Source organism: Diabrotica virgifera, chromosome 5 (genome assembly GCF_917563875.1).
Source record: "Diabrotica virgifera virgifera chromosome 5, PGI_DIABVI_V3a".
NCBI classification, from domain to species: Eukaryota; Metazoa; Arthropoda; class Insecta; order Coleoptera; family Chrysomelidae; genus Diabrotica; species Diabrotica virgifera.
The window spans coordinates 100,330,317-100,354,639 of NC_065447.1; the positions used below are offsets into that span (position 1 = coordinate 100,330,317).

The 24,323-nt window shown below is 30.2% G+C and overlaps 1 protein-coding gene across 3 annotated transcripts in view; it reads left to right on the forward strand.

Annotated features, from left to right (window-relative positions):
• Nucleotides 1–24,323, forward strand: part of LOC126885068 (uncharacterized) — a 205,823-nt gene that overhangs the window by 152,168 nt on the left and 29,332 nt on the right. For all 3 annotated transcript variants that reach the window (XM_050651498.1, XM_050651500.1, XM_050651499.1), the window contains 2 exons: nucleotides 859–1,073; nucleotides 23,077–23,198. In XM_050651498.1, coding sequence (XP_050507455.1) covers nucleotides 859–1,073; nucleotides 23,077–23,198 — 337 coding nt within the window. The remainder of the gene's footprint in view (nucleotides 1–858; nucleotides 1,074–23,076; nucleotides 23,199–24,323) is intronic.

Sequence of the window (24,323 nt, forward strand, 5' to 3'; positions counted from 1 at the left end):
AATTACAATTTTACAGGAGAGGCAAAAAACTGATTTTCTGCATAATAGAACCTAAAAACAAAAATTACCGTTACATAATTTTAATTTGAGCACATTGAGACAAATATCTGATATTGGCCCAGAGCTAAAAGTGTTAAATGTCGCTATTAAATTGGAAATACAAATATTAACTATGAAAAACACGTAAATATTCTTGCAATATATAGAGCCTTTGCCCAAGTAACTATGATAACCTCGTATATCTTGATATACGTGTTTTTCATCTTAAATGATGTTGTGTTTTTTATTATTTACGAGGTTTTCATTTTTCATAGCTTATTGTACACCTCCAAATACTAGGTTGATACAGTACAAATCTTTTGATTTAAGGTTCATAAAATGGTTCTGTATGCAGGACTAGCTTTTACTGTTCTCAAAAAACATTTCTCCAAGTCGAATCTCTCAAACAAATACTCCAAATTAAGTAACAAAGTCTTGGTTATAAATATACGTGGTATTCACACTAAATCAAGAGAGCAATTGATATACGTGGTTTCTTATTTCGGCTGTAGAAAATAGTCTAGTGTATTTGGATTTTTTCTAACAGTTGTAAATCGTGAGATACAAGGTTTTCAAACTAAAACCACCAAAATCTCATTTTCGAAAAAAAAATGAGATACGAGGTTTTCACACTAAGCCATCGATAGACGGTTAATGAACATCCATAAAATAATAATTGAGATATGAGCAAGACAAAAAGCAAAATATGGTTTTCATGTTACATCAGTCAAGTGAGCGTTATCACTACAGTTTGCTAACGAGATTGAAATATAATTTTTTAAATATTTTTTAATTTGTTTTTTGGACACAACCTTTTAGATTTACTTCAAATGACGATGGATTTTAAAAAGAAAAATAAAGATTTAAAAGTGATGATCAACATTGGTGCTGATGAATCTGGTAACTTATTTTTCAATAGGCTCTCTACAAATAACCAAATCATAGAACCTTTCCTGTCAAGTGTCGTAAAAATTATGCGAACCTACAGTTTTGATGGATTGGAGATTCACTGGTTTACAGAGCTCAGTAAAAAGGTATTTGTTTTTAATTAACCGTCCGTTAGTCGCTATCGGTGTCACACACCGACGACAGAATTATTCATTCGGGATTTACAAAATAACTGGTTTTTTCTATCGCCACTTTCTGTACCTCTTCCTGTCAACTAACCTCGTGTTAGTATACATTCTTACCTACTTGGGTACAGTTGTGCGAGTTTTATAGCTATTTTCGTTGCAAGACTCCGTAGCGACTAACGGTGTGGTTATTACTTTATTGGCATAACTTGCAGTTCAGGTAAAGATTTAGCATTTTATTATTGCATTTTATCGGTAAGTTTTGGTCAAATCTTATTTATAGATGTCCTTTGAAGCCGAACAAAAACGTTTGTTGGAATTATGGGAAATGGTTCCTAGCGAATATTTTTATATTACAAAACAAGTGTATATTGTTATACTAGGGTTTTTCATTTTATATCTGTTGTTTTTCAATAAAACATTTTCAAAAATATTTTTCAGTCATTAATATACACAATATAAATTATTTGTATGAATTTTATAGCAATACATAACTATTTTTTTAAATTGTCGGTCTCTGACACCGTAGCGACTCTTGATGCTCCGTTTATCCTAGCGACTAACGGAGGGTTAAATGTAAACGTGTTAATAAAAGAATATAAAAAAGGTTTTTGAGACTCTAGTCCACAATGAGCCATGCTAGGCAGCATCGCCCATTGGTGGCGAGCTAATCAAAAGGCAGTAGTGGACTAGCATAAGTCGTTGTGTACAGGGGTCTTTAGCCTTTTTATTGCGGGTCAAAAATTTAACATTTACATACTATTTATAGACTATAAAGTAGAGGTATCAAGCCAAGTAAGCGGAAAAGGTTTTTTATTGCTGTCGCCAACTTATGGAAAGATTAACTAGGAAAAGTATATCCGTAAATAAAGCTAAAAACATACTTGTCGCTAAATATATACAGGGTGGTTCATCTTATCCGTCTCGGTGTCTGTACGGAAAACCACTTGATATTTTAAAAAAATTTATTCACAGAAATATACAGGGCTATTAATACTACACTCTAAAAATAATATGAATTATACAGAGTGCTCCAAAAAAGAGTGGTATATCAAAGTTATATTTTTTCTTATGGAATGCCCTATATCTGATGACATTATTGAATTGATCTTAAAAAATAAGCTATACTTTCATAAGGGTTTCCTATACCTAAATACAGGGTGTTTTGTTTTATTTCGATTTTTATAAAAATGTAAGGTTTTAGAAAAAAATAAATATCTACGAATCTAAGAATCAGTAACAAATTCCCTCGTGGATTCTAATAATAGACTATTTAGCATACTTAAACTGATGCTTATTGCAACAAAATTTCTTACAGGGTGGTCAAAATATGAGATTGTTCTATTAACAAATTCATGCTGTAATAACTTACTTATTTTAAATGGAACACCCTGTATCTTACTAGTCTATCGCGTAGAAAATTTACTTAGCTTTCAATTTGTATTAGGGTCTCCTATACCTATCTTTTTACAGGATGGTCAAAATATGAGATGGTTCTATTAATAAATTCAAGCCGTAATAACTTACTTATTTTAAATGGAACACCCTATATCTTACTAGTCTATCGCGTAGAAAATGTATTTAGCTTTCAATTCTTATTAGGGTTTCCTATACCTAACTCCCTTCATTTTTTAAAAATTTAAAGATTTCCTAATTTGTAAGCTTTAAAAATTAGAATTAAGTATCTATGTCGTGGTTATGTACAACACATCACCAACACCGGCAATATACTTAGACAAGATACTGTCATTAATAAAATTTTCATTGTTATCATGTAATCACACAGACTGTCGTATTATTTTAGTTGATTTTGGCCTACATGTGACATTGAATAATATGTTTATAATAAATTGCATACCCTATATTAGATGCCGTATTCTGGAAGATATTTAAATTATATTTCATTCCGTATAAGTATTTTCCATATCTTAAACCAACGGTTATTAAGTAAATTTAAGAACACCCCTTTTTGTTTGAATCTTTGGATCGCAATTACAAACAATTAAATGCAATGGCTACTATGAAGAAAACGAGCCTATTGTACAAAATTATGTAAAAATTGGTATTTACAGAATAACGTGGGAATCTATATTTACAAAATAACATGTGCATTGAGAATGTTTACATGGAATTGAAGAGATTTTAAATATCTTCCATTATAAAGAATTCAATATCGAGTATTCGAGAGTGTCATTTAGAATAAGAACACTCTGCGTGATTAAATGATAAAAATGTGACTTTTATTAACGAAAGGATCTTGACTAAGATATTTAAGTATATTGCCGGTGTAAGTGATGTGTTGTACCGGGTGTCCCAATAAGAATGGCTCTCGGCCATATCTCAGGAACCGTTTATAGTGGAGCTTTGAAATAAAAAATTTTATAACAAAAGCTGCCTCAGGAAAAGCCTGGAAATTATTTTCATAATTGTGGGTCCACCGCTAGAGGGCGTAATTGAATATCAAAAATAAAAAAATCTAAATTTTACAAAATTTTCCTAATGAAGGGGCACTGGAAATCCGATTATTGTATTCTTCATCAAATTCTGCACATATTTGAGTTAACAAGTTTAACTCTACCTTTGCAAATAAGAGGTGGGGGTGAGTGGGAACCTTGTTATGAAAAAATGGCTGTAAGTCCGGTTCTGCTAAATCAAATTTTGAAAACTGAGTCTTGTTGAAGACAAATCTTTTTCTTCAATGTAAGCGTGATAATTTTGAACCATCCTAATAAGTAATAAGCCAGCTGGGAGGCGTTATTTAATTTTTTTCAGAAATGTAGTTTTCTTTGGAAAATATTAAATACAAGTATGCCTTTTTAATCATACTTTATAAAATAAGATTAAATTAGCAATAGAATAGCGAAAACCGCATGTCGATATCTTTTTTCTATCTCAAGATATCTCGAGAAACGTGTAAATTTTATACATAACTGTCACTATCACCGGTAAACTAAGTTAATGAAAAGTAGTGTGCTGTGGAAAAAAACAAAATAGCATTTTCCAGATGTCAGCGTATAAAAATATAATTAATTAAAACAACAATATAAAGAGAAACAATACTATTAAAATTAAATATAACACAGAACAAAAAGAACTACTTAGTGACGACCTAAATATTCAAATTGTTGCCCATCATATACTACTCTAGAATACATTATCCAGAGAATACTAAACGCTATTCAAAGCATATCGAGAGCAGAAATTGAGACTGCTGTTCAATCTACTCTTGAAAGAGTAAATGTTTGCAACGAAAATGATGGGCAAAAATTTGAAAGTTTATGTCACCACTAAATAGTTGTTTTTATTTCTTTGTAATAGGGCTTTTCAACGCTTATCATTTGTTTCGAGCCTCTGTCATATGCCGTATAATCCGTGTGTAATATTAATATACGAGATGTGAACGAGGCTCGAAACAAATGAGAAGCGTTGAAAAGACCTAATATACGTTGACAGCTGGAAAATGTTTCTTTGTTGTTTCCATAGCACACTACTTTTAATGAATTTCGTTTACCGGTGACAGTAACAGTTATGTTTTTAAATTTACACGTTTTGTAAGATATCTCGAGATAGAAAAAAGGTATTAACATGCGGTTTTCGCTATTCTGTTGATAATTTTGTCTAATTTTGTAATATGGTATTAAAAATGCATATTTGTATTTAATATTTTCCAAGGAACACTAGATTTCTGAAAAAAAATAAATAACGCCTTCTAGTTGGCATATTACTCAGTAAGTTGGTTCAAAATCATAACTTTTACATTGACGAAAAAGATCTGCCTTCAACAAGACCAAGTTTGCAAAATTTGATTAAGCAGAACCGGACTCACAGCCAATTTTTCATAACAAGGTTCCCACTCACCCCCACCTCTTATTTCGAAAGGTAGACCTAAACTTGTCAAATCAAATATGCGTAGAATTTTATGAAGAATACGACGATCGAATTTCCAGTGCCCCTTCAGTATGAAAATTTTGTATAATTTAGATTTTTTAATTTTTGATATTCAATTACGCCCTCTAGCGGTGGTCCCACAATTATGAAAATAATTTCCAGGCTTTTCCTGAGGCAACTTTTGTTATAAAATTTTTTATTTCAAAGCTCTACTATAAACGGTTCCTGAGATATGGCCGAGAACCATTCTTATTGGGACACCCGGTACATAACCACAACATAGGTACTTAATTCTAATATTTGAAAAATGAAGGTAGATAGGTATAGGAAACCCTAATAAGAATTGAAAGCTAAGTAAATTTATATGCGATAGACTAGTAAGATACAGGGCGTTCCATTTAAAATAAGTAAGTTATTACAGCTTGAATTTGTTAATAGAACAATCTAATATTTTGACCACCCTGTAAAAAGACAGGTATAGGAAACTCTAATATAAATTGAAAGCTAAGTACATTTTCTACGCGATAGACTAGTAAGATATAGGGTATTCCATTTAAAATAAGTAAGTTATTACAGCCTGAATTTGTTAATAGAACAACCTCATATTTTGACCACCCTGTAAAAAATTTTGTTGCAGTAAGCATTTGTTTAAGTAAACAAAATAGTCTGTCATTAAGATCCAAGAAAGAATTTGTTACTGATTTTTAAATTCGTAGATATTTATTTTTTTCTAAAACCTTACATTTTTATAAAAATCGAAATTAGTCAAAACACCTTGTATTTAGGTATAGGGAACCCTTATGAAAGTATAGCTTATTTTTTAAGGTCAATTTAATAATTTCATCAGATATAGGGCATTCCATAAGAAAAAATATAACTTTGGTATACCACTCTTTTTTGGAGCACCCTGTATAATTCACATTATTTTTAGGATTGTAGTATTAAAGGCCCTGTATATTTCTCTAAAGAAATTTTTTTAAATATCAAGTGGTTTTCCGTACAGAGACCGAGGGGATAAGATGAACCACCCTGTATATGTATATACAGGGTATCCAGAAAGTCTACTGGCAAATGAAGACCGGAGATTACTCAGATAATTTTAAAACAATTTAACCTAATTCACCTAGTCCGAAAATGCTTCCGAAGGGATCTAGAACTCTTTTAAAGATGACGTATTTTAACTAGTTTTTTTAAATACCTCCAGAACGTTACTATGTATAAAAACGAAAACTAGTATTATAGTATAGTAACGAAAACTGTTAGAACATATTATAACATAGAGATTGAAAATCTTAGTTTTATTAAATAATATTATTTAATGAATACCTGAGTATTATTATTACATTGCGTAGTCAGTATAAGAGCCAAAAGTACAGTTATCCATATTGGAAGAAGAAGTGCCAGCATACATGAAATTCGAGGGAAACCTTCATACAAATTTTAGACCGTTTTATCGAAATTTTGAAATGTATCTTAGTGCAACTCAGAACGATGACAAAGCCGATAGAGTAAAATTGCTTTGTTTTTAAATATGATTGGACCAGAAGGAGTTGATATTTACAACATTCTCAAAATACCAGAACCTACTAAATTTGATAGTGTCATATCAGCATTTAAGAATTATTGTGCTCCCAGAAGAACTAAAACATATGAACGTTTTGTATTTAATAAAAGAATCCAAGCTGCAGATGAACCTTTTGATAGTTATCTTAGTGATCTAAAAAAGTCGATACAAAGCTGTGAAAATGAAACCCAATAGGACAGAGTTTTGACAGATAGGTTAGTTTTAGGAACAAATAATCCGTCAGTTCAAGAAAATTTATTAAATGCTTAAAATTTAACGCTTGAAACAGCAATAGAGATATGCAGAAACTCTGAAATAACAAAAAGGCAATTCGAATCTGTAAGAAACAATGAAAGTTTGGAAGTAAATGCAGTAAAAAATAAACAAAGTGAGTTGAAATTTCTGTGTAAAAATTGCAAACGTAAACATGTAGCTGCCCAGTGCCCAGCGTCTGGAAAAAATTTCTTTGTATATGGTGGAGCAAATCACTTTAGTAATGCTTGTTTTGCTGAAATGTCCAATCAGCAAAGATATAAAAGGCAAAGTGTTAAAAAAAGTTCAAGAAATTAGAAGACATGACAAGAATATTGATGGAGATGGCTATTCAACAGATGATGACGTACCTGTGCATAGCGTGAAAGGAGTTGGAGCAATCAACAGTAGAAATCGTAATCAATGTGTCGAAGTAGTCAACATAAACAATCAAGACATTGAGTTCAAGATGGACACTGGATCAGAAGTAAATATATTACCTAGGGATACCTTAAATGTCTTATTCAGAAACAGTAAGTACAAAATTGAAAAGTGTAATACTATGTTAGAAGCTTATGGAGGTACACGTTTAAAAACTTTAATGAAAATTACCCTAAATTGTAAGACGGTAGGAATTATAATTTAGAATTTATAGTTGTAAATTTAAAAGTCCAGCCAATTTTGGGTTTAAAAATATGTTATCCTTTTGTTTTAATTAAAGAAACAAAGAGTGTGAATGTTGGTGAGGAATATACTAATAAGGGACAATTATTACTAGAATATAAAGATGTATTTGAGGAAATGGGCATATTCGCAGGTTTTTGTAAAATACAATTAAAAAATGATAGTGTTTCAGTAGCTAGACCAGCTAGAAGAGTACCGTTTACTATAAAAAATAATCTAAAAGAGAAATTAGGTAAATTAGAAAGTAGAAATATTATATCCAAAGTAACAGAAGCATGTGAATGGGTTAATAATACAGTTATAGTTGAGAAGCCAGATGGTTCACTGCGTCTGTGTCTAGACCTTCAAGAGCTTAATTAAATTATATATTCTAGTACTACAACTACTATTGCTTTATGGCGGTAAAATACACCGTTTTTGTGAATTTTTTAGTTAGGTATTTCAAATTCAAAAATTTTTCATTTCAAATACGAAAAGTTTTCAAATCGATTTTTCTAAAAAACTGTGTATCTTACCGACTGAAATAAAGAGTAGGTACCTTTTAGTATTAAATGCGAATAGAAGACCCCGTAAGTGAACTTATATATTTGCAAATAGCATTGAAAATAGTAAATAAATTATTATTTCTTAATATGCCTAAATATCTTTATGAAACAAAACGGTTTTTGAAATAATGAGTCATTTAAAAAAAATTGATATGTTACAGTTTTCTTCGGAAAATAGTTAAAATATATATCAATGAATTTAAAGATGCAACATATTCGAATAATGATTTTTATTATAAAACGGTTTTTAACGAATGTAAAAACAGTATAAACTGAAAATATCGCCTACTAAATTAGTCTTGGATATTTCAACATAATGAATCATGGAACACTTAGTAATACTTAGGAATATTACAAAAAAAAAATTATTTTTATTAGTAATACGTTTGTAATTCATTTGATAGGTCCTTGTAGTGTTTAATAATTGCTGTGCATTGAAATAAAAATCCCACAGAAATTTGTAATTAATCGTAATTTGATACCTAATCATAAACATATATAACATAAACATATTATCAACTTAATCCATAGATGACTAAAAAGATCACACCGTTGACGGTTTTCGTATCTATTTCAATCAGATGACTTAAACTTTTTGTAAATATTATTTTGGAATGATTACTTCAGCATAATTATTCAAGGTCTTTTACTTTTGAACCTGAATAAATCAAATACCAGGGAAATCCCCTGAAAATATTGGAAAGCTATGAAATTTGTTATGTTAGTGGATATAAATTTATTTTTATAATCTAGTGAAATTCTAGTGATTTTTTAGTCTTTTAGTGTTTTGTGTAATATTTTGAGGCCCGTCCGATAAATGTTCTAAAAACAAATCATACATCGATCGTAAGCCTCAAAAATTACATCTACAGATATAGTCCATTCTTGCACTGTTTTTGCTCTAAATTTTAAAGAACCGCTTGGATTGATATGAAATTTGGCATACGTATAGCTTACATGTCAATGAAAAAAAGTGATATTGTGCCGATGTGTGCTTTTGCCCTGGGGGTGACTTTCACCCCCTTTTGGGGGTGAAAAAGTATATGTCCAAAATAAGTCCGGAAATGGGTGAACTGACTAATTTTAAGTAACTTTTGTTCTATAGAGCTTTTTCGCCAAGTCAATACTTTTCGAGTTATTTGCGAGTGAATATGTTAATTTTTCAACAAAATAACCACATTTTTAGACGGTTTTTCGCAAATAACTCAAAAAGTAAGTATTTTGTCGAAAAAAACGTTCAAAGCAAAAATATAGCCTATAAAAAAGTAAAAATAATGGTGTACGCAGGGGCGTAGCTACCGCCGTATCAGCCGTATCAATTATACGGGGCCCCCGACATTCAAGGGCCCCATCGCGGCATGTCGAAACAAAATTCCATTTACAAAGATTGAACTAAATATTCTACAATTATTTCACTATTAAAACGCTTTGAAACAGTGTATGCTGTTTGGATTGGATATCAACATTTTGGTGTAGTGGATTCTTTATTTATATATACCTATATAAATCATATTTACCTATTATCTATTCTCTGCCCCATAAGAACAGAGCTTTACTGTTTTCAAGGTATCTCTTATTGTCAATTCCGTTGGATGTGTGTGAGTTATTGTATAATGTATATTGAAGAATGCCGAATTGCAATTTTTGTAATCGCTTTATCTTTGAATATTTGAAACAGTATGTATTGTTCGGGTATATTATGTATGTTCGTATAATCTGTTCTTTATCTATAATTGTATTTATGTATATCTACATTTCTCCAAGAAATTAACGTACTACCTTAAAAATTGGTCATTTTTTATGTCTCATATTTCCTAAACCTGTTTTCCGATTTAAGTGATTTTTTTAAATGTTATAGTCGTTTTGAACATTATCGTTGTAATAATATTGTTGCTAGACAGGTAAATTGTTATTGTATACCGGGTGTACCAATCAAACAGTAATTTTTTCTCAGTCACCACACCCTGTGGAATATTCTTGCATTTATAAAATGCTGAAATTAAAACCCAACTATAGCCTCATGTGTTCTTAACATTCTGTTTTTCGATTCATTCGCTTATGTTGGATAGTAAAAAAGTTAGGTAATACTTTAACAACTAGCCTTATTTTTCATCGATACAGGGTGTTTTTAAATAAGTATGGCAAACTTTAAGGGCTAATTCTGGAATTCTGCATGAAAAAATAATGACAGTTTGCTTGCTTTATAAACGTATGTCCGAGATAGGGGGTGTTGACATTTTTCTTACAAACTGACGATTTATTTATTACTCTAAAACCGGTTGATATATGCAAATGAAATTTGGTGGGTTTTAACAGAATTTCATGTTTACCATTGGCGCACACATGGGTCATATTAAACGTATGTGCGCCAATGATGAATATTAAATTCCTAATTGTATATCAAAAACGCACAATAACTACCTCTTAAAACACACCAAATTTTACTTGCATATTTTAACCGGTTTTAGGACAATAAATAAATCGCCAGATTGTAAGAAAAATTTTAATAACCCTATCTCGGAGAAGAAGCATTTGCACACTAGCAGGTTTATAAAGCAAACGCAAACTGTCATTATTTTTTCATGCAGAATTACCCCTTAGAGTTTGCCATACTTATTTAAAAACACTCTGTATTGACGAAAAACAAGGCTATTTGTTAAAATACCTAATCTTTTTATTATCCAACATAAGAATGAATGAACCAAAAGCGAATGAATAAAACAACAGAATGTTGGCTATAATAGCCAAATAAAATAAAAAAAATCAAAATGTAATTCCGTACTAAATACAGGTTGGAACTAAAATTTTTCATCAAAGTTTCTCTCTCTCTGTATCTTGTCGTCTCCCCATTACTGAGGGATCGTGATTTCCCCCAATATTCCTAACAATGTTTCTCCATTGGTCTCTATCTTCAGCCGTTCTAAGAGCTTCGTAGAATGAGTTTCCAGCTGAATTCTTTATTTGGTCGGACCATCTACTTGGTGATCGTCCTCTTGATCTTCTCCCGGAACGTTTCCAGAAACAATTAATTTCTCCAAACTGTCGTCACCTCTGCGAACCACGTGACCAAAGAATTGCAGAATTCGTTGCAAACATATCGTGGACAGCCTTTTATCAAAGTTTAGGTGAATACAAAAGATATTTTCAAGAGGATCACTGTTTAAATAATTAAAAGGGGTAATTTTTGCACAATATTTACTTTTTTCACTTCTTTGCAGTAATTCACGCTTTTATGAAGGTCTATGCGATTTTTTTTCTACAAAGTTGAAGAATAAAGCTTTCACTTAAGATTTACTTAAGTTAAATTTGACCCCTATTTATTTAAATATCTATATTCAAAACTTAACACAAATAAAATATGCACCATAAAATATTTTGTTTTATACAAGAAGTTCATGTTACCAGTATAAAGCAGAAAAAAAATTGGTCGAAAAATATTTAACAATTTATGAGATATTGAATATTTTATCCTCAACGACGTTATTTAAAAAAGAAGTAATAAACAAATTAGAACAATTTTTAAATGCCATTTTGGAGGGGAGTTTAATTAAAATTTGAATTTATCAATACATTTATTGAAAATATACATAAAAATAAAAAAAAAAAATATAAAAAAAACATTTTTAAGAAACGCTTTTCTTTAGTTACGAGTGACTAAAATTAAAAATATTATAAAAAAATCAACCAAAAAGCAAAAAATAAAAAAAAATTGAAAAAATCCAACACATCCGTCAAATAAAAGCGTGGCGCGTCTTCATCGAATAAACGGTTTTCGCCCCACGCTTTTCTTTAACCAATGTGTTAGATTTTTTCAATTTTTTTTTTATTTTTTGCTTTTTGGTTGATTTTTTTATAATATTTTTAATTTTAGTCACTTTTAACTAAAGAAAAGCGTTTCTTAAAAATGTTTTTTTTTTATATTTTTTTATTTTTTACTTTTTAGTCTTACACTTTTCAAACATTAAAATATATTGTCATGTTTATTAAAATATGTATAAAACATATTTATGATATACTAACATAAAAAGTAGTCGGAATCGGCAAAAATTTTGAAACTTTATTGTTTATTAATGAAGCATAACGTAAACAATTAACGTAAAAAGTGAAATTATGTATTGTTCATATCATTAGCTAAACAATACGTAAAAATTTCAAGTTTTTACATTGTAAAAAACAAGAGAATTTAAGCGTTTTCCATTAAAATCGTTTTTTTTTATTTAAACAATTAATAAACATGAAAAAAAATTTTTATTGACTATTCGTGTATTGTTCCCGCGAATGCATATGTCTGCAAATTTTCATTCATTTGCATTGAAGAAAAGGCAGTCAAATTAACGTCTAAAGATTTGACGCAAACTATTGAACTAAATAAAAGCGTTTAATAAAAATAATGAGATCTTTTGCAGGTTTAAAATCTTTTGGCAACAACCGCGTTTTTGCAATTGAAAATATAGTGACATTTAATAAACAAATTCAATATTTCATAAATTATTAAATATTTTTCGACCAATTTTTTTGCTTAATACTGGAAAATAGCGCAACTTTTCCTATAAAACAAAATATTTTATAGTGCTTATTTAAATCGCAAATACCATTTTTTGCAAATTTGTTTTTAAAGTTTAATATACAATTCTTTAAATAAATACCTAATACATATTTAATATACAATTCTGTCAAATTGAATTTAGTAAGTCTTAGGTGAAAGACTTACCCTTCAGCTTTGCAGAAAAATATTCTAAACACCTTCATTAAAACGTGAATTACCTCAGCAGTTAAAAAAGTAAATAATATGGTGCAAAAATGACCCCTTTTTAATTATTTAAACAATGATCCCCTTATATGATTTGGATACTTTTTTGAAAATATCTTTTGTACTCCCTAAACTTTGATAAAAAATTTGTTCCAACCTGTACGATTTACATGTAGTGTAATTTTATTTTACTACTAGACTATAATTATGTAGTCGGGTTTTAATTTCAGCATTTTACAAATGCTAAAATATTCCACAGGGTAACGCGAATTTTGAGAGAAAAAATCACAGTTTGATTGGCACACCCTGTATATAATGACAATTTATCTGTCTAGCAACAATATTATTACAATGACATTATTAAAGGATAAGGCTATAACACATTACAAAAACACTTAAATCATACAACAGGTTCAGGAAATTCGAGACATCAAAAATGACCAATTTTTAGGTTGTACATACGTTAATTTCTTGGAGAAGTGTATTTGCCTGTTGCTCGCCGTTATACCATAACAACAGAGCTTCTTTGTTTAAGCTCATTTGCAAAGCCCATTCATCCTTGGATTGAAAAAGCTGAATCAGTTTTCAAACAATGAGTCTCGACAATTCAAATATATTTTTCGACTTTGGTTAATTAAAATTTATTAGGTTTATTATTATTATCTATATTTGGGTGTTTTGTGTGTTTTGTTTTATTTCATTATCTTTTATTTTGTACTAATATTGACGATTTATGTAATTTCGGTAAACTGTATTTGTTTTTGTTTTTTTTTCGACTTTTTGTAAGCTTTGTCCATAAAATTGTAAACTTTTCAGTGACAATAAAGCATATTTCTATTCGGTTCTATACAAGCGTTTTTGCTTCTTTTGTCTCGGGGAAAAGGGACCCGCGACAAACTTTGATATGGGGCCCCCGTGGGGCTAGCTACGCCACTGGGTGTACGCATTAGGTCTCTGGATCTCGTAGAACCAAAGTTATAGCCAATGAAAAATAGATTCATATTCACCAAATTTCAAATAGATTATTTCGACGTAAAATATCCAAAAAATTAAGCACTTTTAAGTGTTTAAAAAAAGCTTTATTTCTGTTTTTGAAAACAGTTTCTAGCATTAAATGTAAGCAAGTTACGCTTAAAATAAAGTTGGTCCCTTTTGTTTTTGCAAAAAAAAATATCGGGAAGACCACCCCCTAATTAGCAACTTAAATGAAATTAATCGTTACCGCTTCACAAAATATTTTACTTATGTTGTGTTTATATGATCTGTAAGTTTCATCGATTCAAAGTGTTTATTTTTGAAAAAATTTGGTTTCAAAGTAAAATTTTTAGAAATTTAAATTTTGAAAAATATGCTTTTTTTCAAAATAACTTAACAATTGTTAGAAATACCAAAAATTCCGAAAAACAAAAAAAGTCAGATTTGCTTTTCTGAATATCATGTATTTTTTTGTTTTTCTGTTAGACAAAAATTGATTAAGACTTGGTGTTTCTAAATTTGCATACATTCGCGATCGGTGACTCGTTCAACCCCTTTTAACTACAGCCCTTTCAATAATAAGGACTTTGAACCGATGAAACTTACAGATCATATAAACAATATATACACTAGTCAAGAAACTTGTGAAGTCGTAACGATTAAGTTCATTTAAGATAGTAATTAGGGGGTGATTTTCTCGATTTTTTTTACCAAAACCAAAAGGGACTAACTTTATTTTGAGCGTAGCTTGTTTACTTTTGATGCTAGAAATTTTTTTTATAAAACAAAAATGAAGCTTTTTGAAAACACTTTAAATAATTTGTAATGAGTTTTCGCCGAAATGTGCTTCATTTTTGGTTATTTCACATTAAAGCATTCCATTTGGAATTTGACGAATATGAACCTATTTTTCATTAGCTATAATAGTTCAGAGAAATAAGGAAAAAAAATATCGTGTTGATGACACATCCCCCCTCCAGGCTGAAACCAAATTTTTCGAGTAATATGGTCATCTATAATAATAACCTATATGTTTCCTGCAGCCGATTTAGATGATATACATAATTATAAACAAATGAAGATCAAAATACGGTCAATTTTCGCTTTTTTCGTCTCTTACTAAAAAATTGGGCATTTTAAACAAATTTGAGAGTAATAAACTCATAAACCGTATAAAAAACTTCAATATGGCTTTCGCTGAATATGTCTATCCTTATTGGTTACTTAGAAAATTGCCAAATAAATCATAAATTTTGAGTTTATATAAATATTCATAACTTATGTAAAAATTAACTTAGAACCTTCTTATTACATGGAATGGTGAGACTTATGGTGCTTAAATTATACCCTAAATTCCAAAGTAATTGGTCAAATAGTTTAAAAGTTATTTAATTTGTTTATCCAAAATTATTTTTTTTTGCAACACTGTAAGTCAGAAAATGAAGAATTTACAGTAATATTTTGGATAGTTTATGAAAGAAGAAAATTTACAGTATTAATTTAATTTAAAAAAAAATGACAAAAAATAATTATAGATATTGCAAAAACATGTGAATTAAAAAAATGGGGGGGGGGCTAACTTTGTCCCTAAATGTCCTAGAACAGTTGTTTTTTTTCTAAATTTGTATAAAAATTCAGTCTTTCTAAATATAAAAAAATAATTTTTCTACGGGTAACGGTTAAAAAGTTATTCTAATTGTTTATAAGTAAGCAAAAAATGGACATGTTTTTGCAAAATAATTTTACACTGTTTAAAATTATTTTTTGTCATTTATTTTTAATTAAGGTAATAGTATAAATGTTCTTCTTTCATAAACTGTCCGAAGTATTATTGTAACCTCATAATTTTCTGACTTATAGTGTTGCAAAAAAATGAATTTGGGAAAAATAAATTAAATAACTTTTAAACTATTTGACCAATTGCTTTGAAATTTAAAATATAATTTAAGTACAAGAAGTCTCGGCATTCCGTGTAATAAGAAGATTCTAAGTTAATTTTTACCTAAGTTACGAATATTTATAAAAACTCAATATTTATGAATTATTTTGCAATTTTCTAAGCAACCAATAAGGTTGGACATATTCAGCGAATGCCATATTGAAGTTTTTTATACGATTTATGAGTTTCTTACTCTCAAATTTGTTTAAAGTGCTTAACTTTTTGGTAATAGACAAAAAAAGCGATAATTTACCGTTTTTCGATCTTCATTTGTTTATAACTATGTATATCATCAAGATCGGCTGCAGGAGACATATAGGTTAATAATATAGATGTCCATACTACTCAAAAAATTTGGTTTCGGGCTGGAGGGGGATGTGTCACGAGAAAAACCTTATTTCTCTGGACTATAACTCTGCTTCTATTATGTGTAGAGACGTGATAAATACACCATTTTTTTTAAATTTTTTACAGGCTATATTTTTGCTAAGAATGTTTTTTCGACAAAATACTTACTATTTGAGTTATTTGCGAAAAAACGTCTAAAAGCGTGGTTATTTGGTTAAGAAAATGAACATATTCACTGCCAAATAACTCGAAAAGTATTGACTTAGTGAAAAAACTCTATAGAACAAAAGTTACTTAAAATTAGCCAGTTTATCCATTTCCTGACTTTCTTTGCACGAATATTTTTTTCACCCCCAAGACGGGGTGAAGACCACCCCAGGGCAAAAGCACATATCGGCACACTATTACTTTTTTTCTTTGACTTGTTAGTTATGTGTATGCCAAATTTCATGTCAATCCAAGCGGTTCTTTATAATTTAGAGGTTTTGCAATATTTTACCGTTAAAGAACGGACTAATACAAGTAACAGCCTTATTCGCGGTATAATCTCGCGGTACAATCTTAGTCCAGGATTTTTCCGTGAACGAGACTATTATTACATTAATATACACAATAAAATATATTTGTCAGAACTTAGCGAAGAAAATAGTATTATCTGAAAATACCACACTTTTCGGCGGAAGTGAAGTGATATAAAACTGAAAGATATTCCAATGATCAGAGTAACAACTCGAAATATTACGCTTTTTCTCGGAAAACACGAAACAAAAGTCTATGCTCTTCCACACTAAAAACAGCAATAATTGCAAATATTACACTTTTGGTCGAATGTTAAGTGGAAATATTGGAAAATATTCCGATAATAAGAGTAGCAACTCAAAATATTACACTTTTACCGGGAGAGCACGAAACTAAAGTTTACAATACTACTTCTAAATGAGACAGTAATAACTACACTTATTACACTTTTGATCGGAAATACAGCGGAGTGCCACAATGATACCACGATAACTGCGTTTTATCACTGTTTTCTGCGGAATATGCCGATAAACCTGTTCCAAAGAATAGTGATTCTTTCGCCATCTACGCAATAATTATAGAACTAAAATTACTACGGGTTTCTTCAGAGATAGGGCATTAGATATACTATCCATTACTGTAGAAAAGTGAAAATCGAAAAATTTTGATTTATTACACTTTTCTTCGGGGTAAAATACGCCGTTTTTGTGAATTTTTTATTTATTTCAAATTCAAAAATTTTTCATTTCAAATACGAAAAGTTTTCAAATCGATTTTTCTAAAAAACTGTGTATCCTACTGACTGAAATAAAGAGTACCTTTTAGTATTAGAGTACCTCACAATTTAATAATCCAGTGTCACAAATGTTTAAAAGTTAGGCAAAAAGTTATGCGATAATATAACCGTTGCCCTACCCAAAACGGCGCCTTGACCTGTACTAAAATTTCGTAATTAATGAGAACGATTTCTCTCTTGAAGATTAACAGGCGTACCAGTTTTTGTTTTTCGAAATAGAAGCGTTCTGGAGGTATTTAACCCTTATAATACCAAGCGGGGTGCAAATTCACCTATCATGTGCTTCTTCATCATTATACAAGGTGTAGAGTAACAAAAATGCAGTTTTTTTTTGCATACACATTAGTGATTCAGCCAGTCACAAGTTACATATAGCCCTAAATAACCTAAATAATCCTAACTACTCTAAGCGAATATCTGAAAAAAAAATCAATAAATATGACAAAATGGACATTAACTGCGACACACACTTCTCGTCCAGGGACCCATCAGGAGATTTTCATACAACAACACAAGACTAGGCCATGGATAAATAAGGTAATTTAACAAAAGTTTAGACATAGGTGTCAAACACTAACTAAAGGCTAAGCTACTATTATAATACAATTTTACAATTTGTAAGAAAGGCAATTAGTAACCTAACTATTTCTTCCAATCCCAAAGTTATCAAACACTGTATATTAACAGGAGATTTCAATCCCAACGTTAAAAAACTATTATATAATTTATTTGATTCTTGTATATTTTTAATGCATCCAAAAAATAAATGGTCTAAGTCACCCTTCACGCCACAATGTTCACAATAATTTTCAGATTCAGTTACTTTCAACTTATATAAACGTGAAGGATAACATGCATGACCAAATTTTATTCTGGTTATCGTCCTGATGTATTTGCTTGGCAGATCAAGTTCTTTATGCCAATATTCTTTGGGGAGAACTCGTTGACTACTGTTGTATCTATTGGGGTTTGTAAAACAGTATTCCTTCCATGCATAGTTTCATCCATTAAGTACTTTATTTTTAGACATCGTTAGAACTTCTGGAGCGCATATATCATAATTAGCTTCAGTTCCTACGAAAATGCTCTCCTTTGCCAAAAATCAACAGTCGCATTGTCTTTAATCCCAATGTGTGCTTTCACCCAAATGAATTTAATGTATCTTCCAACACTTCTTAAACTGAAAATATTGTTTCTGATTAAAGTTATGAAAGTGTTGCTTTGTGTTTTTGGTATATCAATTTTTTTAATCGCTTGTAATACCGATAGCGAATCTTAAAAAATTAAAACACTTTTAAAATTGGATTCAATAAACAGAAGTAAATCTTCATAAATCGCAACAGCTTCAGCGCAAAATATTGAAAAAACTCCGGCAATTTGAATCGTTTTTTGATACCTTCTTTGGATGCATAGTAACCTCCTCTAGTACCTTCCTCATTTTTAGATGCGTCAGTAAAAACCACTAAGGCTCCAGCATTGTCAGAAAGTAAGCTATTGATTTTAATACAATTGACTAAATGGTGATCACTGTAGCAAGGTTCTACTACTTTAACCCCCATAAAAAAGGAATCAAAATCTTCGAGAACCGTAATGTGATCCAAATACTGTATATTATGGTTGTTAATGAAGTTATTGTTTTGGACTGCCTCACATAACGGCGGTAAATTATTTTTTGCCAAAATCTGTTAGTTAGGGTTAATTCATATAATTTTCGAATATCAGAAAAGAGGGTATGATTTTGATTTTTGGTTTTTATTAAGAATTTATCACTCAAATTAATTTTTCTATACTGTTGTGGCAATTCAATAGCTTCCGCAAACAACGCTTCAACTGGAGTGGATCTCATGGCTCCTAGACCTACTCGAAGGCAGCAATTACTGATGGTTACGTTCATTTTCTTTAACAAATTGTTGCTGGCAGATCCATATAGTTTGCTGGCATAGTCTATGATCGACCTTATATAAGATCTAAAGAACAATAAACTTGTCTTTAAGTTTGCTCCCCACCATACTTTAACTGTAGATTTTAAAAATTTAGACCCTTTTGACATCTTTCCAGCAGGTAATCAGTATGAAGTTTCCACGTTAACTTTCTGTCCAGTATCACCCCGGGATATTTTACACTCTGTTTGTATGGAAATGTATACGTACTGTAGCGTGATTACGGTTAAAATAATACTCTCAGTTCATTTATACGAATTTATTTATACAAGTTACAGATCGAATTTATATTATCAACTAACTCTATTTACAAAAATTGTGCCTTAAATATCCTAACCGTTATTCTCGAATTATGGCTGTTCAAAATTTGCATAGACTCGTGATTATTGACCAGTTCAAGCTATTTCAACTGCATCTCCTTCAAAACTAAGTACTTTGAACCGATGAAACTTACAGATCATAATATAAAAATACATACACGAATAAAGCAGCTTGTGAATTGGTAACTATCAATTTCATTTGAGATGCTAATTAGGGGGTGATTTTCACTATTTTTTTTTACCAAAACCGGGGACCAACTTTGTTTTGAGCGTAACTTCCTTTGTTTTAATGCTAGAAACTTTTGTAGACAACAAAGACAAAGTTTTTTAAAACCTTTAAAAAAGTTGTAATGAGTTTTCCCAAAAAGTGCGTCATTTTTTAGTTATTTCGTGTTGAAGTATTCGATTTGGAATTTGGCTAGTAGGAACCTATTTTCATTAGTTACAACTCTTCTTTTACTGGATATAGGGATCTCATACATACATAATTTTTTTCGCTATTTTATGTGCTATATTTTTTCTAAGGATGTTTTTTCGATTAAATAATTATTTTTTGAGTAACCTGCAATAAACCGTCTAAAAACGTGTCGTTTTTTCTTGAAAAATGAACAAATTTACTCGCAATAACTCTAAAAGTATTAACTTAGTAAAAAATCCTATAGACAAAAAGTTGCTTAGATTTTGAACTTATATTTCTTCACCCCCTAGAAAGGGCGAAACTCATCCATACTTTTCTTTTTTGACATGTTACATAATATATATGTCCGTACTTCAGAACAAAAGTGTATTAAGTCACAAAATGTAAATTTTACAGGAGAGCGAAAACAAAAATTATTTTTAGTGTTTTGTGACATTTTCCATTTAATACATTAAATTTTATTTAGCAAATTCTTATAAATGTGAATAATGATCATTGTTCTATTTACTACTAAAAATATTTTTTTTTGAAAATTACTGTTTTTGGAAAAAATGGACTTAACACATTTTCGCTCTAAAAAATAAATTTTTGACTGTGACTTAATATTAATTTTGCTATCTATCCTACGGCAAAGACGGAGCTCTATTACAAAAAATATCATACCTATTGTACAAAATTAAGGAAATGCTAGGAAATAAAGAACTAAAAATATTATACGGACGTATTGGTAACAAAACCATTAACACGAGTACTAAAAAAAGATTTAATTCGACTTAAAAAGTCGAATTAAAAAAATACAGAAATGGTTGTAACGCAACTGTATTTTTATTAACTAAAAAAATTAACAATAACTTTTTGAAGTACATAAAAAAATAATTAAAAACTTAACAAATGCAGGGCTACTGCCGCTATATCAGTAATTTGAATTATGTCTTTATGCACTAGAGTCTGAAAAAAATGGTGAATCCTCGATGAAACCCACTTTAGTAGAAGATCATTGAATTTTTTAGTACTCATCGGATTTAAGGTATCTCTCAACGAAATCAGAGAATCTTCTACAGATTGATTCGTCGGTTAAGTCTACACTCTTAAATTCCAAATCGAAGTCTGGTTTCAAGTACAGAATCCCAGGATTTTCTTGACTGAATTCTGAATTACTTACATACTGTATGTGAAATTAATATTTTTTATTCTCGGTTTTATTTTTATTTTGAAACGGCGAATCGTAAGAATTGCATAGTTTATTAAAGTTTTTTAAGATTAGAACTTGTCGTTTCATACACTTTGAAATATTTGTTTTTCCCGAAAATTTTAGCCAACTGTAACCAATTCTATGGAGTAGATAATAATTTGAAAATTAGGGCATTTTTTAGCCTCTCGTTCTATAACTGGGTGTATACTGTCCACCTCCATGTGCGTATGCCCTTGCAAAAGGAATTTGTGAGTGATTTCTTTTATATGTGGATATCTCGAAAGTAGATGAAAGTAGCACATAATCATTTGTAAGTTCCGGTTTTGAAATGAGCAATTATTAGTCCAAATAACAATAGCAGTTGTGCTTTGAGATAATGAATGAACGTATTGGATCAATCATGAGGCCATTTCGTTTCCACCTCAACCAGCAATAATTCATCCCACATTAGACAGTTCGCCAGTTTATCCGTTGAATCATAAATTATATATAATAATTAAAACACCAGAGTTTTAGAATGTAAAAACTTTGAGGATCAATTAGCTTTGGGCAAGGAAGACATTTTTGTAAATTTATCATTGAAACTTTTTGTCCAGGGCTATTGATGTCTATTTTTTTCAATTTGTACCATCACTTGTAATGTTTCTCACTCAGCTTCAGACTTTGACTCTTAGATTGATTAGAAATTCATCACATTTAGTACAAGTATCTTTTGAAGGAACAGCTAACGATAAATTAAATTCTGTATTAAAAATGTAATTGTAAAGCCATTCTTTGTCTACTCCGTCCGAAGGAATGTCTTTCTAATCTCATTCTTCCTTAAACATCCTAAACATTGTAGAAATAATTTAGTGACCTCCTAAATATTTGTTCGCCGTCCTTCTTCGACTATAATGTGATTCTTCATATGGATATGGATAGTCCATTATATGCTCATTATCATTTACCTTTACCTCATTATTTTCTTTACTTTTAGATGGCTGCTTTCCTCTTTTGTCACACTCTAAAACTCCTCTTTCCACTTGTTCGCATTTTTTCAAGTGAACATATTACAATAGATTGAGAAATATTTAGAGTGCCTTTTCTTCAACGTTAAAAATATATTTCTAGTTACAATGGCTAGCTTGAGCACCTATCCGTTCTCTTTTTCTTTTGATACACGTTTTTTCAAGATAAGAACATAAAAATTGTCTTTTTGGATCTATGGTTGTCTCATGATTCCAACATTGTCGGTGAATTTGTGCTCCCTGAGGCACAAACTTGCCAAATTTTAAAAGATTGTGGACTTAATGCTTTGCCTGAATTGCATTATGTGGGACATAATTCTTTTTGTTGGACATAATATGGTTTTGCCCTGGGAAACGTATACACCATTTTGGATGTAATACATTTGAAGTGCAGAAGATACTGTTTTGCTCTAAGCGAAGTGTGGACTTAATACTGTTCATACAAGGCTATTTTGGCCAATTTCAGTCGAAAGAGCGAATAGGAAACACCAGTGAATAGAGCAGAAAATTTTAAGCCCAGTGAGCTAAAAAAGTAAAAAACTGAAATTTTGGACTTAATACAGTTTTGCTCTGAGGTACGGATGTGTATATCAAATTTCATGTCAATCTAAGCGGTTCTTTAAAATTTATAGATTTTGCAATATTTTACCGTCAAAGAACATACTAATAAACATGTTACCCTTCCTAGTTCTTAAATGATCTTTTTTGAGTTTCTAAAGTGAAAATTTAAACTTCAAAATTAATGTTAAATGTAACTTTTATTACACTCAAAATGTGGTTTAATCCCATATAATTATGTTAATGAAATATTATCTTTTGAATTTTAGGCTATATATATTAACCTGTTGAAGCAGATTAAACAAAGGTTAGAATATCACGGATGGCTATTGAGTGTTGATGTATTTCCTTATTTGAAAGACATTGGATACGATCCTAAAGAAATGGATAGGTAAATATTATGTTAGGGTAAACCACCCAATTGTTTGTTTTTGTGACAACTTTATTTTTAAATAATTTAGGAGCAATTCACTTTTTTGTTCTTTTCTTTTTTCAATTATAATATACAATAATTACTTAAATCTACAGGGTTTAAAAAAAATAACAACAAAACAAACATGTTTGTTTTGTTTTAACAAACATGTCTGCTTTGTTTTAACATAATTTCTTAAATACAGGGTAAATTTTATTGCTACAATCTATATTTACAGTTTTTGGTATGTTCGTAAATTGTTTTTAATGTATTAATATCTTCAGAAAATATCAAATTGTTCAGGTAGACGGAAAGTGGAATTTTCAATATATTAAGATTATCATAAAATTTGTTGATATTTACTGATTGATGTGAACATTCGAGGAGAATATGTTGTAGATCACCTTCTTTTCCACACTCACAGTTAGGTGACTCTGTGAGACCCAAACTGTACATATGAAGGGGGGTAAGAGCAGGATTACATCTCAATCTATTTATAAATCTTATAAAATGGCGATTTGATACAGAATGAAACCATCTTTTAATGCGAATTTCAGGCTGCATTTGTTTGTAATTACTACCAGTTCTCGTGTTTCGATAATACCTTTGCCAATTTTCTTTTTGGTGTCGTCTACTAATAATATCAATATCCGAAATGGGTAGTAAGTTCATGGGAAGTCCTTCGCCTATTTCTAGGGCGGATTTGGCTAGCCTGTCTACTATTTCGTTACCCCTAGTGCCTGCGTGTCCCTTTATCCATGATATAATGTTGTTTTTTTCCTAAATTTGCAATTTTATTATAAAGAGTCATAATTTCCAGTTCTATATAATTGAGTTGTTGGGACTTATGTACGTTAGTTAGTCTATCAACGACACTGTCTGTAAATATTATGCAGCTATAGGGTTCGTTACTAAATATGTGTCTAAAAAGCAAAAAGTATCGCTATAATTTCAGCGGTGTATATCGATGTTTCACGAGGCAATTTGAATAATTTTTTAAATCCACTTTGAATAGTGATTATTGCACATCCTACTTTGTTTTGAACTTTGGATCCATCTGTATAGTAAAACTGATAATGTGGCCATTTATGAAGTATAAATGAT